The following is an 18,044-nucleotide window of genomic DNA, read 5'->3' on the forward strand; positions in this document are numbered from 1 at the left end:
AGCTGGTTTCCCACCCCTTTTTTTTTTTTTTTTTTTTTTTTTTTTTTTTTTTTTTTTATCTCTAATTAGTGCCCCTTTTGCAACAAACTGCTTATGGAGGTTTTCTTCATTATGAGTTGAAATCACGAGTTTTTCTGAATTTCTTAAGGTATAAATGGCTGAGTAAGTTTCTACTGAAATGGTTCTACCAATCTGGTTTTAGTTTCAATTTCTTGGTTATTTTAGTCAGCAAGACTTCGGTAGGTACGCCAGTTGCGGCAATACATCAAAATTTACAGGGGGGGGGGAATGTAGTTTTCAAGATGAGGGGGGAATGGCAATTTTGTTGTACATTTTAATTTTTTCAAAGAGACCAAAGAGGTATTTTTCAAAGAAAATTTCCCAAAAAGGTACTTTGCAAAATCTAGGAGGGAGAGGTAAAAGTCTAGAGGTGGAATGGCATATTATCTGGAATCATCAGAACAAATAAACACATACCAGTAGACACAAAATAGATACTTGCAGACATTGGGGATGAAGGAGTTTGGTCAAGTGGACAAATTTCATCGTTTTGTCTGTTATAGAGTACAGCCCCATGATGGAACTACTTATGTAATTTTTAAATAAATGTCATTGTTTATTCGTTGCGGAAAAGAAAGTAGAAAACCACCGTAACTTGGAGAGGGAAATAAAGGAAGGGATAGAAGGGAAATGGAAGATCAGAGAAAGGGAAATGGGATACTTTATGTTTTAGAAGAAAAAAACCTCATATCTTGCATCAACAGTTGAATTGTGGTGCCTAGTTAAAACTTTACCTATTACTAAAAGTCCTTCAATTAACAATCTTTTCGGAGTTAATAGGTAAATATTTCAAGAGAGAAACATCTTAATAGTCACTTTATTTGACAAACTTAAAAAAAAAACAGAAATTACAAAATAGATAGGAGTGTGGTTGCTGCCCCTCTCGAAGCCCTGCAAGGCTAGGGTGCCTTTTGGGATTCGCTGAAGGCAATTTAACTTTCTATATATTTGTTTTTATCATAGCCTTTTAGAAAATCAAATTGCTGTTCAAATTTTTTGGAAAGAAATGCTCATAACAAATATATTCATGAAAATTGATTTTTTACTATTTTAAAGCACAGACGTACAAGTATAATCCTTAGTACCATATTCTTCACTCCCTTCTCTAAATTAGTAAATACAAAAATATTGTATGTTTTGCAAAGTTAACACCATTGGTTGTCTATACTGCTGCTACTGTCTTCTTATTCTTGCACCAAGGCACCTGATACCAACATAGCTCTCTGTGTTGATCCTTCACTGTAGTCTGTTCCATGCAAATAGTAGAAAGGTTTGTCTTAATTTAGTTTCAAATAAAAAATGTTTTTCAAAGCGTATTTTCCACTATTTAAATAATTTTTGCATTTTAGGCCAAAGATAGAATTAAACATAGCTGATGTCAGACAGTTAAGCCACGAAGAAAGACTATACTGCTTTGATTGTCAACGCTTCGTGAAGGATAAGATGATGCATTCAAACCACAAACATTTAAGTCCCGTCAGTGATGAATTCCTTGATTATCCGACTCGGGTAAGTGACGATTTTAGGAATGGCTGTCTTGGCCGAATTTTCAGTTTTTTGGGTCAGCCATTTTTTACACTGAAGCCTGTAATATTGTAATTATAAATTGGATGAACCCAGTCTTTAACTATACAGTGCCATAATATGCTCAGATATGAAAATGTTATAATTATACAATAATCTGCAAGTGTTTCAATATTCTCAATGGTGTGAACAAAGAAAATTAAGAATTGACTAGTAAAAACATGCATTGCTTTAATTTGGCCCATAGAAAAGGACATAAAATACGAATGTTTGGCGAATTTTTGTCAATTATAAATATTTTGAAATTGGCTTCTTGAGTTGAGATTTGGCAGGCCACCCATTTGAGAAAATTTACAGAAATAAACGATACACAATTGCTTCGGAAATATCCTATGGCTAGAACTTGGATTAGTTAGAACCTTTGCTAAACTTTCCTGTTTTTCTACCTTGTAAATACATTTTTGAGAAATACCACTTTACCCTTTCTTAGTGTTTGAACCGAATCTATCAGTTGAATTCTGCCGTAAAGAAATTAGCAAATGACCAAAATTACTTGAGAGAGTAACATTAAAAAATAAAACAAAGATGGCGACTTGAGGTATGAAAACTTTCTTTTTATGTCATTTTTGGGGTTATGGTATCTTTAACCAAAGTCCGAAATAAAATAAGGTGCGTTCGAAATTTAAGTGTAAAACGCTAAATGGGTGGGAATGAAGATCTCTGAATTAAGACATGACCGACAAGTCTTTTCTATTTGTTAAATGACATGGGTACAACTCAAGATATCATGAAGCTGAACATTTATATGATTTAAAAGGTTTACCCCTAAAAATTGTACCTGCTGACATCTGCATAGAAAATGAGGGTGATCATCATTAATATCGACTCACATAAGACAAGTATCACTATTCTAGGCTTACTTGTTTTTGTAATAATCATTTTTTCGAATTCGGTAAGCAGTTTACAGGGAACTCTATCCAAAATAAAATCACCCCCACAAGTTAAAAGAGGTGTTGTAACTTCTCTCCTGGATCGTGTCCTAAACATTCGCCCTGAGTCTTACATCACAGAATAATTAAAACTGTCATCCTATCCTGTTAATTGATAATAGAAATAGCCGTAGGCTAGAAAGACATTTATCTTAAAATCAAAGACATCTAATCATACGAAACTTCTAATAAAATGGACTATGCGTAGTTTTTATAAGTAATTTAAAAATCACGAATTTACTTAACTGGTAAATATAGATAGATAGATAGATTTATTCACACGAAAGCCTTATTAGGCCATGGTGATATACAAAAAACAAGCGAAAAAAATACAACAACAAAACATCTACTGAGAAAAACACTAAAATTGATTATTTAAGAAAATCATCACGATGCCTAATACCCACCCGGACGAACTTTCCAATATTATTTATATCTAAGTAACACCTACTTTTCAAAATTTCCAAAATCTAATCTCTCGCCCCGACCTCCCAACCAAATATTTCCAGGCATAATTCCCTCAATTCCTTACATTCTCCTAAAAAATGATGCAAAGACTCATCCATCTCTCCACGCATAGGGCAACTATAAGGACCATCCCTCAATCTAGCCCTCCCTAAATGTTTCCTTCATTCTCCAAGAGGCGTAAAATTCCCCCTCACACACATTACCCATTTCAAACCTTCCGGACTTAATCCCATTTTAGATAAATTTCTTCACCCCAGATCTCCTTGACCTTCGCATATAGCCCCAGGGACGGCGAGCCAGCCATCTCAGCTTGCCAAACCTGAACATCCTCAGACTCTAACCTAGTAGCAACTAAAGTATATATATATATATATATATATATATATATATATATATATATATATATATATATATATATATATATATGTATATATATATATAACTACATTCCCTACCATCCGTCCTCTCCCCTTTCCCTCATTCCATCAATTACCTAGCCCTGCACGGTCTAACATATTCTTCACCTGATTTGGCCACGAATCCTTCCTCCTATCCTGAAGATAATTAAAAATGCTTGTTTAACTCGCCTATTATCCTCTATCATTGACACCTCTTCCCGATATTTAGCTATACTAATGGTTAATTAGTATTAACCATTCTGTCTCATGCACTTTATTCCTATATCTCCTCTCAGCACTAACCCATTAAACTTATTATCAAGGCCTAGCGTACGCTTAAAAAACCTCAACTGGATTCTTTCTAAATTTACCCCCTTATCAAACCCCCAAAGCTCCGCCCCGTAATGCAAAGCCGATCTAACCCTAGCATAAAAAAAAATATACTTTAGCAATCCTACATCCCTAATTTCCTTAACACCACTTTTACTTGACATTCCTAGTAGTCTATTTCACTTACTTTCTACCATCTTAAGATGTTTCTTTCACTTTTCATCTGACGATAGCTTACAACCTAACTATTGAAATTCATCTACATGGTATAGTGTCCTGCCTTCATATGTAGACTGAAACTGTGAGTATCTGTTCTCCACTTTTCCTAAAAACCATAACCACCGACTTTTTTACGTTTAATACTAGTTTCTTATTCCTAAAATAAGAAGATACTATATCTAGCGGTTGCTACAAATGTTCTTTACTTTCTGCTACTAGTGCTATGTCATCCGCAAAAAGTAATGCAATGACACTTGCCCTTGAAAGCTTTATTATTGGGGCGCCTCTACCTATCAAATGTTCTTCAAAATCATTAATATACAATGAAAATAGCCTTGGGGAAATTGTACACCCCTGCTTACCAACAAGTCTACTCCTAATAACCCTATAAAAATTCTAACCTACCCGTACCACAGTCTTAACTATATTATACATAGACGCTATAATCTTAAGAAAATATGCTTGGCAGCCCTAGGGCTAACAACGATTCTATCATTAAGTTTCTATCCACTCCATCAGACGCCCCTTTTAAATCCAAAAATGCAACAAATAGCCTGCCCTCTTTTCTCCTAACCTGTTTCCTGATCATCCCTAATAAAATCAGAATCTGATCTATTGGACCGTAGCATTTTCTGAACCCTACCTGTGAATCTGATAAAGTTCTATTTTGGTCTATCCAACTAACTATACTACGACATACTATTTTACCGAAAAACTTACCAAGCACATTACCTAGGGCGATACCTCTATAATTCCCATGGTCTATTCTATCCCCCTTTTTAAATAATGGCACTAGAATAGACGTAGTCAAAACAAAGGCCGTTTGCACTGTTCCATATGCCAGAGAGTGTCCCTACTATAACAGGCAGTATAACCACCGTTACTTGACTAAGAGGGGCGTATCAAATACCATGTTACGGCGGTAGGTATTATGTCGGTAGAGCCCCCAAAATTTGAGAAAATTTCAACAACAGCGTAAGGGTAATATAACAAAAGCTTTAAATTCTAATAAGTGTTTCCAGTTCTTTTGATTTCACCCTAAGCGCCCATAATTATGAGAACCCTAGTTATGCAATATTTTTTGAAAACACAACCCTCATTAGTAAGGATTTGGGTATTGAACAAACTCTTTGAGAATATTAGAAATCTAAGTTCAGATAAATAATAATGCTTCTTAAGTATAGATTTGGAAGAATATTCACTCAACGCGTTATTCACAAATTTAAATAAAAATGGTTTAACATATTACATTGCAAAACCAATAGTTAATACCAGTTAACTTGTATTAAAAAGACCTTTTAGCTTAGTTGCCAAAAAAGCAAGAATTGTATTAAAAACAAACTCTTGACTTGTTTTTTATCTGAATGTATTGTCTTCTTTCGTGTTGGATTTTCAGTCCTGGTTGAACTTCCTTTAAATGATGATGCTGGGACTGTTTTATTTATTTATTTTCTTAGTTTTAATGGTCATATTTTTTCTTGTAAGTCATATTTTACGGTTATCTGCGCTTTGCTAATGACGGCTCTTAGATATAAAGCCGAGATATTCATTTGAAAAACAATTTTATTAGTCTTTAAATAGTTCTTCCTTGTTTTACCTTTTGATAGTTGTACTATACAGTTCAAATAGGATGAATAATTAGAGTTGGAAAGATTAGAGATCCTAATGACCGACTTGATTTTGTCCATAGTCCCTAAGTCCCTATCCCCTGATTGTCAGTCTCCTAATTGTACCTTATTCCTGGTCAACCTTATAGTTCATATCTCAACACTTCCCTATCATCTTGCGTGCAAATCTTGGGTCCAGAAATAGACTGAATCTATCTGCAATCTTATCCATAGATGGGTGAAAGGGAGTGGGTTTTCGGGGATGTCTAGGCTAAATATGACTTCTACAAAAGACGACTCGGTCCTGAAATTCTTGTTATCAAGACATCTACTAGAAAATATTGTCCGATTTTGACTAATTTGGTGAAGTAAGAGCTGATGAGCTCTTTAGGCTTTGAGAAGAAGGACCCAATATGAACTCTTTGGAATATGGAAAGGAAGATTTTGTCTTGAAATTCTTCTGCTCAGGACATTAAACAGAAGAGTTTGTCGGATCTAAACCGATATCGGCAGAGAGTTTGAGTAAGGCAATGTCCCAGTTGTTCTTTCCTAGTATTTATACTTGACTCGGTTATAGGAAAGCTGACCCTGTGAAAACTTTTCTTTGAAAACTTATGCCTGGTTAACTCGCCTCCGAAAAAATTGCCTCGGAAATTTTGTCCCCCAAAGAAAGCTACGGAAGACTTAAAAACTTGTTCAAGTTTTACCCACGGAAAACTTAATGTCGTAAAAGTTCTCATGTGGAAAATTCGCCCCTTCAAAGCTCGCTCCTTGAAAAATTTGTAAGAAAACCCTGTATGGATGTCTCCGCCGAATGAAGAGACAAAACTGTGAATTAAGGCGAATCCGTTCCTAATAGAGCTGTGCTTCCCAACAATCCATCATAAAAATTTCGGTTGTCAGGTTCGTAAGTCAGCCTAAAACACTTCCGTTCCATAGTCTCTTGTCTGCGCAAAGAAAACCGGTAATCGAAGAAAGTCTGTCTATATAAATGATTGAGCTATGTAACGTACTTATTCGATTTAGTGAATTTATTTTTACCCGATTTATTTGATGTTCTGTGAATTTCTATCTACCTTATACCCAAAAACGAAATAAAGCAACAATAAAGGGGGCTGATGAAGTTTTCATCTAGTAACAAAGAATTGGCAGCTGAGTCCCGCGGATTTGCAACCAGACTTTGGGCGTTTGGATATATATTTACACCCCATGTAGGGGACAAAAATGATGTGGGGCAAAGTCTCTTGTTCAGCAGTAGCATCTGGTAAACTTGGTTCTTTTTTTTTCTAGAGCTATCTGTCTTTCTGGAGCTACACGAGATACAATTGTAGATATGTGATCTGACAAGGCTTTTGATGAAGGAAAAGGATTTTCTCGTGAATGCGGCCTTGCTGAAGCTTTTTGAAGAATTTACAAAGATATATTTCTTCATCTGAACGATCAAAGTGGGCACAGCCCACTTATGGTATTTTGTAACCTTGTCGACTTTGGACCATTGGTGCGCTCAAGCCGAAAGTCCTAGGGAATGGGGGTATCCGATAGATTTTTCTGGAGGGAGAGGGTCAAAATTTGTTAATTAGATCGCAACTTTTCTGTTTTCTAGAGAAGCCTCTTTACCATTTCTGGGGACTCTGCGTTAGCTTACACCTAAAAATGGATAATTGAACTTGACAGAAAAGTCTATAGAATTTGTCTAAACCCACTAATACGAACTTTAATTCTAGGAAAAAGAATAAAATTGTATTTTTAAGCTCATAAGCCCAAGGATCTTAGCTAATTAATCAGGGGTAAAAATAAAGTCAAATGCATGAATTGAAAGTTAATCAAGTGCATGTAGACAATTTTAATTCACGGTATCGCTACTGCTCTATGAAATTGTCAGGTATGTTCTGTAAAAGACCATAGTGGGAAGTCGTATTTGATAATGAATTTCTGATGGAGAGGGTGTACATTTTTATTGGTTCAGTCGTACTACAGGTATTCGTGCGATAGTGACCTAGTGGTAATAACTGCTTCTGTATGCATACTTTTGTCAGTGAGGTGTATAGAAAATATAACTTAAAATTGACAAAAGGGTGGATTGGTGACCGGAATATGATCATGGCCAAGAAATGACCTCTGACCTTTACCTTCGCTTTCAAGATAATCTTACTAACTCAAAATTGCGGTATAAAATACTTGTTTTTACCCATTTGTTCTTGATATTTTTTACTTTTTCAGTGTGCCCAAAACTAAAAGTAAGGCCTTCTTTTTGTTTAGAAAGTGCGAAAGCTTCATCAAGGCAATCTCCATTCATTGGTCCCGTTATGGTGACACATATGCTTCATTGGAGGGTTAGAGACCAGCCAGGACTAGGCAAAACATGTCTCGTTACACCCACTTCGATGACTTCCTAATATCATTCCAAAAAAAGAAATCAAGAGTATCAAGCTACACATTATGTTTTAAGGTTTTTAATATATTTAAATCATTGATTAGAAAAAGGAGAGCTTAAAACATTTTTTCAACTTTGTTGTAAAATTATGAAAATATTGGATACTCTCTTTGTTTTTGGTGTGCTAACGATTGATTTTGTTTCTGATTTTGTGATAAAAAATTATTATTGCTACTACTACTACTCTAAAGGTTTGACTTTTATAGGAGTAGGAAATCCTACAGAAAGAGAATCAGTACGTGTCTTGTCAACTCTTTCTTTTTTCTAGCTTCTAAGTCCTCTAGAAGAGTCAAAAAAAGAGGCCCAATATTTTTTTACGCAAGAGTCGGTAACCACCATTGTTAATATGATTAAAAAAGCTGATGTGCAGAAACTGCTTTGTATTGGAGCCCCAAGGATTCATGAAAAAGTAGTAAATTGTAAATCAAGTATCCAAAGTGTCCTTTTAGACATCGACGAAAGATATGTAAGTAATTTAAACCTGACAATTCTCTTTTTTCCCGGCTCGAAGTATAGTTCCAGATTAGCAGTAACTGATTTTGGGATGTCTGAGTTGGTATTTATTTCAGCTTTCTTATTTAATTAAAAAAATTTGAATATTATTTGGTCCTAGAGTATAATTCTTTAAAGGAACGTGTTTTATTATATATTTATTTGTAATTAGACTTATTTGAGCTTGACATGAGAGTGAAAAGCATTGATAGTACGTAAAACTGAAAGTGAAAAACTGAAAAACAAGTGAAATGACATCATTTTTATACAATCCTAAAATGAGCTTATTCCAGATTTGCCTCTCACTCACTCGGACTATCTGTGTCTGCACTATCGGACTGCATAATTGTTAAGGCTTAAAAAATGATGGGCACAAATAAGAAAGCACTGATGTATATTTTTTACTGTTCAGCTATAATGTTGAACATGATCTCAAGACAAAATTATAGTTTTCCCGAAAAATACTTTTTTGTTTATAATTTCTTAAGACCTTTATTTTTTGGATTTGCAATTGCTAATATGAAAAAAATATTTTAATCCTAAAATAACGTGTAGAAGTAATTATGTATAAAGTAACAAATGTCTTATCCCAAGTTCATATTTATGGATCAGAACTTCAGTTTAGACGTTGGCTACGTGTGTCGGATACCTCCAAACCCAAAGCTGTGTATATCAGCTGATTTATTTGCTACAAAAGCTTGCAACGTCACTGAAAAACTGAAATAGCAGACTGAATAGGAAGCAGGAGCGATAAGGGTTCTGTCTTAGCATATAGTAATCGTTCACAAAGGGTTGATAGTATTTGTTGCTCAGTCAATTTCATTTTCTTTTCCATTTTTGCTCCCTTGTATTCTTTTTTTTTGGCTGAATGTTTCTGTGCAGGGGAATTTATTATTGCGTGTTGCAAAAACGTGTCTTTTTTGTTTTACCTAACAATTAGCCTGTTGTCAGTAAAGGGAGCTGCACTTACCACATTGATTTGGTAATAGTTACGCAAAAAACTTTGATATAGGCTAAACTAAGATGTAGCGTTGAACAGAATGACGCTTTGTTTTGTGCTTTCACTGATCTCGCTTCAATGTCGAACAAAAGAAACGCTCTTATATAATTTGGTTTATAATTCTTTTTCTTTTTCAAAAATGCTAATTTTTTAAGAGTTCGTTTGGTCAGGGTATATATAAATATTTTATTTGTGACTGAAGCAAAAACCTGGTATTTCACATATAGGCGTGGAGTAAATGAAAACTAACTCAACAAGAATAGGAAAATAAACACAGCAAAATACAAAAAAAGAAACACTACAAATCAACCAAAATAAACATAGAAATAGATTGTGAAGTAAACAGTAAGGGTATTTCTATAGAAATTAACCGTATTCGTTGATCAAATTGGCGTGTGTCAATGAGGTATTGCAGTAATGGTCAGCTGTTGTAAACTATTTTAAATTTGTATATAGAAGAGGTCCATATCTTTGAAAGAAATAGAGTAGAGCTCAATTGATTTTAGGGTCCTCTGATAGAAAAGATAATTGAATTGAGTAATTTAATGTTAAATTTGAGTAATTTAAACTCTTGTTTTCAGAGAAGTTTCTACGAACCGCCAACATATCTGTCTTTTAACATGTTTAATCATCATTTATTTGATGGAAAAGAAGCGGTCTTGGAACTGAGAAAGTTCTTAGAATGTCAAGAAAACAAGGTAGTTGGTATAGTAACAGATCCCCCATTCGGTGGTCGTGTCGAATTAATTTCCAATACTCTAACATGGATCAGTCACCAATGGATGGACGTGAATGGGATTCAACTGGATTCTTATTGTTTACCATGCAAGTTATTTTTTCTTTCTTTTCAAGTGTGCTTATAAAATTCATAAGGATAGTTTCCTGTTTAGAGTAGTGCTGCTTTCCAAGATTCAAGATTTTTATTTCACACAAAACAAACAAACACAAATAAATAAATAAAGCCAACAGGGAGCTGAGCTCAAAAACAAGGCTAAAAAGAGAAACCAAAAACATCATAACATATAGAAACAGATGGACAAAGGAGGCTATCCCAGCATGATAAATTCTAAATTTAATACTTAAAACAAAATTATTAAGTAAAATCCTCCCGATGAGGTAAACTTTAGCTCCGGTATTTTATAGAATTTGTTTTTCATCATAAAAAGTCCTGAAAAAGAACGCATATAGGAAGCATATGTGCTTTTAACTTTCGCTTTCCCAATAAAACAATGCACATTTCTTAATTTGAAAAAGTAAAATAAATACATAACTTACAAGCTTGTTTTCGCATGGACAGCATAAACAATTTAAAAATTGCGTGATTGTCAAGTCACATGTCTGTAATTTTAACAAATGATTTCTGTCGGACATATCCGAAGAGCGATACGTTTCCATATCTTCAAGCATCGGTTGGAGAGGATATACTATCTCCCATCTTAGAATATGAGCAAAGTTTTAATCCAATACAAATCAATTTTCCAATGGAGATGATTAATTTAAACATAATTCTTTGTGCTCTTAGCATTAGGAGATAGAAATCTGTTTCTCTATTTGTGAGATAACTCTTTCCCCAGTACATTAAACATAGCAAGAAATAAGAGTAGTCCCAATAAACTTCACTGGGGAATAGCACAATAAACATGAAGTTGTTCAAAATACACATTCTAATAGCTTAAAACTTGCAATATATTTCAAAGAATTGGTAATGCAACATTAGAAAGGAATGATCAAGTTAAAAAATAGTAAGACATGAAAATAGTAAGACTAGGTTTAGCTAAACATTTGATCTTTCGAGGCTACTAAAGTTGTTGTCAAATTTGCATTAAGTGTTAATCAAATGCAAAAAGATGGTATATGGTAGAAGTGTGAACAGGCTACTAAATTGTTTAGTCTTAATGCTCTTTATTATTTTAGCCAATCGCACAGAGAGCTAACGCATAGTATAGGAAAAACTGTCTTAAATGTGTAATAGAGGGTATTTTTGGAAAATGGAATGGTTAAATTTGTGGTAATGTAGGGGTAATAAAACATTGTTTACAAGCCCAGCTGAGAAATTTAATGAGCCTCATAAATTTGGTTTTGAATATTTGCTGTCTGTCGATTTTAGCTGAAAAGGATTCTATTAAATCAAAAGGATAATGATGTAATATCTAAAGGGTAGGCGCTTGATTTTATGAAAATGTGAACTTGTTTGTCACAATGGAAGTAGAAATCGTGGAAAAAGATGCATTCAGGAGGATAACTGGTGTAGCCTCTGTGAAGGAAGGGGGGCTGGAAACTGTTTAAGTAGGAAGTCTGTTGAAATCATTAGCGATCCTAGATGGGCGGGGGTTGATTACAGGAGATAAAGTATACTATGTTAGGATCTTTACCATAGATGTTTAAAATTAATGCGAACTATTGCTTTTGCTTAGTTAAGTATCTGGTTTAAATTCAATGTATGTAATGAAGAGATGCGGGTTTTCAATTTCTTCCTGAGGGTACTTTCGTAGACTATTAGTCTCGGCAATATGACGTTGCTTGAAAAGAGTATTTGTTCGTTTTTGTCAGCTTTTTTAAAAACTTGGGTTTTATAAGGTTTAGCACTAGAGTACCCTTTGATTTTCTTTTTTCCTTTGAAATGCCTCACAGGTCATAATTGCTCTTGATAAATTCCGGTTAATTCAAACCTGGTCACCAACTTCTCTTGTGCTGTTAAATTGTAGGTCAAATTCCACTGGGTAAGCAATGGCCAAAATCATGAAGTCCTGGATATTTAAGCGGTCTCTATGTAGTTTCAGTAGCTATAAAAGTGTGCTTAACATGGTTGCCTAGATATAGCAATAGGGTAAAGCTATCCTTGGTAAGGAAACTTTCAATTTTTTTTTGCGCGTAAGATGCTTATGTCATCCCGTTTTGGTATCATATAGTACTTTATGTTAGATAAAACACGGGATCGAACGAGTGTAGTTCTTAAGACTTGGAATGATGGAACGTTTTATAGATGTTTTTCATTTTAGACGTATCTATGATAACTTTACAAATGTGTCTACATACATTTTTCGGTTTTCTCATATATATATGTTCCCAGAATCAGACCGATCCCTAAAAAGTCCTTATTTTGGCCTCGCATCTGTTTTTTTGCAACACATGGACCAATTCTGGATTTTAAAAAAAATCTGTTTCTTTGCCTCAAATGACACGAGTCGTAGGTTCATTTTTTTCATGTATATTATTTTGAGAAGAATCATATATATTAAAAGAAAAGATTTATTGATTGTTTTAAGGACTGTATGGAACAATAATGATGGCTCAGATAATAATACAATTAGGTTGATGTTCTGATTAATGTGCCAAAGAGTACTTCATTAATACTAAGCCTCCTACTTTAATGAAGTCTTACGGATGAAAAACACCGATCTTAGTTGTGTCTGTAGAATCCCCTTTCATTTACTGAATCAGCATTTGAATATTTTGGACATTTTCTGTTGGAACTGTTACTGTTTAAAGTAAATTGTTTTTCTAATGTCCTAGCAGCACCATAATCGTACTTCTTTATAGAAAACGGCATGATTTGTTAATGATAGGTGTTTTCCTTTGTTTAATGGCAACACTTGTACTAAAGAAGGTGAATTTTGAAATGGCAAACAAATCAATTTGAAAATTCTAATTAACACTGTTTTGTTTCCAAGTACTGTCTACTAATTCTTTTTTTTTTATATATATATTTTGTCGGATTCATCATGCAAATGGGAAAATTACTGTTAAAGCTTCTATCTTTTCACATTTAAAACAATTACGCCTTAAATCTTAACTCTAATTGATCAGTCATAAACTTTACCCTTCAAAGTTGAATATCTTCCCACTACAAAATTATAAGCAGTTACATTATTGATGCTGGTATCGCGCATAGTTTGATTTCATTCACATGGTTGATGGTAATGTGGCTCGGGTATTAGTTTTTCTTGAGCAACCCCGATTTTAGCATTTATTTTACCTGGATTATCTTTATAATCAGAGGCAACGCTGTAGCGTTGCCCATAGTAAAGGCCATACGGCTCCAATGTTTTATTTTTTATTTTTTTTCCCAGAGGCACTTCATATGGAAGGGGTCGTTGTAGAAACTTCAAAGGGGGCTCATTCGATTGGAAATCGAGAGTTCTAATGCCCTTTTTAATAGTCGAAAATGATTAGAGGGCAACTAGCCCCCCCCACGCCCCTCATTCCCTCAAACACATACAATCAAAGTACTGAGATAGCCATTTTGTTCAGCGTAGTAGATTTCCAGATGGAAAATATATTTTTGAGGAGGGCACTCCCCCACAACCCTCAGGGCAAGAGTTTTAATTTATGCCTTGGGGGCATATAAGGTTTTTGTAGAAGGCGTTGTCGTAGAAACTTCAAAAAAGGCTCATTCGACTGGAAATTCAAAGGGCTAGTGCTCTTTTTAATAGTCTAAAGTGATTAGAGGGCAACTAGCCCCCCCCCCCCCACGCCAATCATTTCCCCAAACACATCCAATCAAAATTTTGAGATAGCTATTTTGTTCAGCGTAGTTTATTTCCAGATAGAAAATATCTTTTTGAGGAGGTCAGTCCCCCACAACTCTCAGGGCAAGGGTTTTAAGTTATGCCCTGGGGGCATATAAGGTTTTTATAGAAGGCTTTGTCGTAGAAACTTCAAAAAAGGCTCATTCAATTGAAAACTCAAACGGCTAGTGCCCTTTTTAATAGTCAAAAGTGATTTGAGGGCAACTAATCCCCCCTCGCACGCCCACCTTTTCCCCAAACTCATCCAATCAAAATTTTGAGATAGCCATTTTATTAAAAGTAGTTTTAAGTTCTGGAAATTAGGTCTTTGAGTATGACAACTCCCCCACAGCCCTCAGAGCAAGGGTTGTAAGTTATGCCCTGGGAGCATATAAGGTGTACAGACAACTTTCTCATAGAAACTTCAGAAAAGGCTCATTCGATTGGAAATTTAAATGTCTAGCTCCCTTTTTAATAGTCGAAAGTGATTTTAAGGCAACTGACACCCCTTCCACGCTCACCATTTCCCCAAACACATCCAATCAAAATTTTGGTATAGCCATTTTTTTTAACATAGTTTAAAGTTCTGGAAATTATATGTTTGAGCAGGACACTCCCCCCACAGTCTTCAGGGGCAAGGGTTATAAATTATGCCCTGGAGGCATATATGGTATAACTTCAGAGAGGGCTCATTACCCTGGGGGCATATAAGAACGATTTTGGCACAATTTATTATTTATCAATTTGTTCCTTTAGAGCAGTGCACTTCGTATCTAAGACGTTGTCGAAGAAACTTCGAAAAGGGTTCATTCAATTATAAATTGGAGTGGTTTGTGCCCTTTTTAATAGTCGAAAGTGATTAGAAGGCGACTATCACCCTTTCCACGCCCACCATTTCCCGAAACACATCCAATCAAAATTTTGAGATAGCCATTTTTTTCAGTGTAGGTAATGCCAGATAGAAATTATGTTTTTGAGGAGGACACTTCCCCACAGCCCTCAGGCAAGGGTTGTAAGTTATGCTGTGGGCATATAACGTTTTTCTTATAGAAGATGTTGTCGTAGAAACTTCAAAAAAGGCTCATTCAATTGGAAATCCAAAGGGCTAGTGCCCTTTTTAATAGTCGAAAGTGATTGGAGGGCTACTAACCCGTATAAACTTCAGAGAGGGCTCATTTGATTGGAATTTGAAAGTTCTAGTTCACTTTTTAAGCGTCAAAAGACATTGGAGGGTAACCAGCTTCCCCCCTCCCCCAACCCTTTTTCCCAAATGCATCCAATAAAAATTTCAAGATAGCTATTTTGTTAAAAATAGTTCAAAGATCATATAACAAAAACTCCGGTGTCGACGCAACCCACCAGGGCCTGAGGGCAGGCGTTGTCAGCTTTGCCCTGGGACCATATATGATCCTTATGGAAGGGAAGCTCGTATCAACTTCAAAGATGGCTCATTTGATTGGAAATTGAAAATTCTGGTTCTAGTTTAAGAGTCAAAAGAGATTGGGGGGCACCTAGCGCCCCCCCCCCTCCCTCCACGCCTTTTTTCCTCAAACCCATCCGATAAGAATTTTGAGATAGCCTTTTTTTTAATAGTTCAAAGACCATATAACGAAAACTCAAGGGTCAACATAGCCCCCCAGGGCCCGAGGGCAGGTGTTGTAAGTTATTCCCTTGGGGAATATATGGTTCATATTGAAGGGATGTTCGTAAAAAAATAGAGATGGTTCCGTTGATTAGAAATTGAAAGTTCTAGTCAAGTTTTTTAGAATGAAAAGGGATTGAAGGGCAACTAGATCCCCCAAGCCCATATTTCCCCAAATACATCCAATAAACATTTTGAAATAGGCATTAAGTTAAAAATTTCTCAAAAGTCAGATAACAAAAACTCAGGTGTTGTCATAACCCTCCAGGGCCCGGGGGCAGGAATTGTAAGTTATGCCCTGGGACATATATTGTTCGTATGAAAGGGATGCTCGTATAAACTTAGAGAGGGCTCATTTGATTGGTCGAGCTCACTTTTTAATTGATTGATCATTGATCGAGCTCACTTTTTAATAGTCAAAAGAGATCCGAGGGCAGGTATCCCCCAACCCATCTTATGAAAATTTTGAGATAGACATCTTGTTAAAAATACTTCATAGGTCGGATAAGAAAGAATCCGGTGTCAATAGAACCCCCCCCAGGGCACAGGGGAAGGCGTTGTAAGTTATGCCATAAGGGCATGTATGGTTCTTATGAAAGGGATGCTCGTATAAACTTCATAGAGGGCTCATTTGATTGGAAATTGAAAGTTCTAGTTCACTTTTTAAGAGTCTTACTTGACTTACTTGACTTAAGGCTCCTGCCGAGGGTTCGGCGTAGAGAACGATGAGACTAAGCGCCTCCAGGTTGACCTATCGCTTGCCAGGATCGCAGCTTCTTCCACCGGGATGTGGGCTTGGGTGAGGAATTCATCGGCTTTGTCTTTCCACCTAGTGTGTGGGCGTCCTCTGGGTCGTTTCCATCCGTGTAGGGTGGGGTCGAAGTCAAATGCGACCCGTCATGGGGCGTCGCGTGGCATGCGAAGGAGGTGGCCGTACCACCGAACAGTACGCTGGGCGAGCTGCGTTGAGAAAGGAGTTTGAGCCGTACGTGATAGGAGAGTCTGGTTGCTAACGAGGTCAGTCCAGTGAAGTCTTTCAATTCTTCGGAGATGTTTCGTCTGAGCGACATCGACGGCCCTGAGGATAGATTTGGCAGCTGGCCACGTCTCCGCTCCATACAGCAGGACGATGCTGACTGACTCATTTTAGATGCGCATTTTGGTAAAGCAGCTTATGTTTGGCTTTCGCCAGATGCTGCTAAGCCTCCCAACAAGTGCTGAAGCTTTGGCAATTTGAGATGTAAGCTCTTTGGTGATCAAGCCATCATTTGACAGAATAGATCTCAGGTAAGTGAAGTCTTCAAGCACATCTACTCGGTTGCTTCCGATGTTGACTTCCTTAACAGTAGAACTGGATGTGGGGGGTTCAAGGAGCACAACTTTGGTTTTCTGCCAGTTGATCTTCAGTCCAACTTTCGAGGCTTCTTCTGAGAGCACCTGGAGAGCTTTGGTCACCTTATCGACGGTGCTCGCAACTAGCGCTATGTCGTCGGCGAAGTCAGCATCAGAGAGTACCCGGTCTCCGAACTGAAGACCGAATTGAAGGCGATTCATCGTGCTGGCCATAACATGGTCTATGACGCAGTTGAAAAGCTCAGGAGCGGCGGCACAACCTTGCCGGACGCCAGTCTTCACCGAGAATGTGGGACTGCGTCTTCCATTGACTTGCACGCAGCTTTCTGTATCCTCATACAGCTTTTCCAAAAGTGAGTAATGTTTCTTGGGTAGACCCGTAGTTCTTAGTATCAGCCAAAGTGAACGGCGATCAACAGAATCGAAGGCAGCCTTAAAGTCGACGAATGCGATGTACGCATTTTGGTGGAACTCCTGCGTCTTCTCGATCAACTGGCGCATAGTAAACATTTGCTCCGTCGTCGACCTGCCGGGCATGAATCCGGCTTGTTGGACTATTCTCTTTCAACATAAAAAGTTGGAACACCTGTCCAGGAGTGACATGGCAAAGAGTTTAACAGGAATGGAGACAAGTATGATCCCACGATTGTTAGAGCAGATTTGACGGCTTACTTTTCATTTTCAGAGCAGCAATATGATGCCAGCACGCCAGTCATTCGGTATGCTTTCCCTCGTCCATACAGCTGAGAAGATTATCTAGAGCCACAGAATCATCGCTGCACCCCCGTACTTGAGGAGTTCTGCAGAAAAACCACAGACGCCGGGGGCTCGATTAATATTTAACCGTTTTACAGCATTTTGGATCTCAAAGGTGGTAAACGGTTGCGATACAAGGTAGGAAGTAGCCTCGGGTGTGGTCATTGCTGCTTCAATCAGATCAGGGTCGGGATGAGCAACTGCCTCGGCATTCAGAAGCGTTGAGAAGTGACTGCTCCAGGCAGAGAGTTGGCCTGCATCGTC

The 18,044-nt window shown here is 36.7% G+C and overlaps 1 protein-coding gene across 2 annotated transcripts in view; it reads left to right on the forward strand.

Moving 5' to 3' along the window:
- The window catches only part of LOC148951171 (rRNA N(6)-adenosine-methyltransferase ZCCHC4), a 94,495-nt gene that overhangs the window by 51,964 nt on the left and 24,487 nt on the right, over positions 1-18,044 (forward strand). For both annotated transcript variants that reach the window (XM_089090696.1, XM_089090695.1), the window contains 3 exons: positions 1,410-1,569; positions 8,298-8,495; positions 10,103-10,346. In XM_089090696.1, the coding sequence (XP_088946822.1) occupies positions 1,410-1,569; positions 8,298-8,495; positions 10,103-10,346 (602 nt within the window). The remainder of the gene's footprint in view (positions 1-1,409; positions 1,570-8,297; positions 8,496-10,102; positions 10,347-18,044) is intronic.

This window comes from Artemia sp. Qi Xiang Cuo, chromosome 6 (assembly GCF_049724085.1).
Source record: "Artemia sp. Qi Xiang Cuo chromosome 6, ASM4972408v1, whole genome shotgun sequence".
In the NCBI taxonomy this organism is placed as follows: domain Eukaryota; kingdom Metazoa; phylum Arthropoda; class Branchiopoda; order Anostraca; family Artemiidae; genus Artemia; species Artemia sp. Qi Xiang Cuo.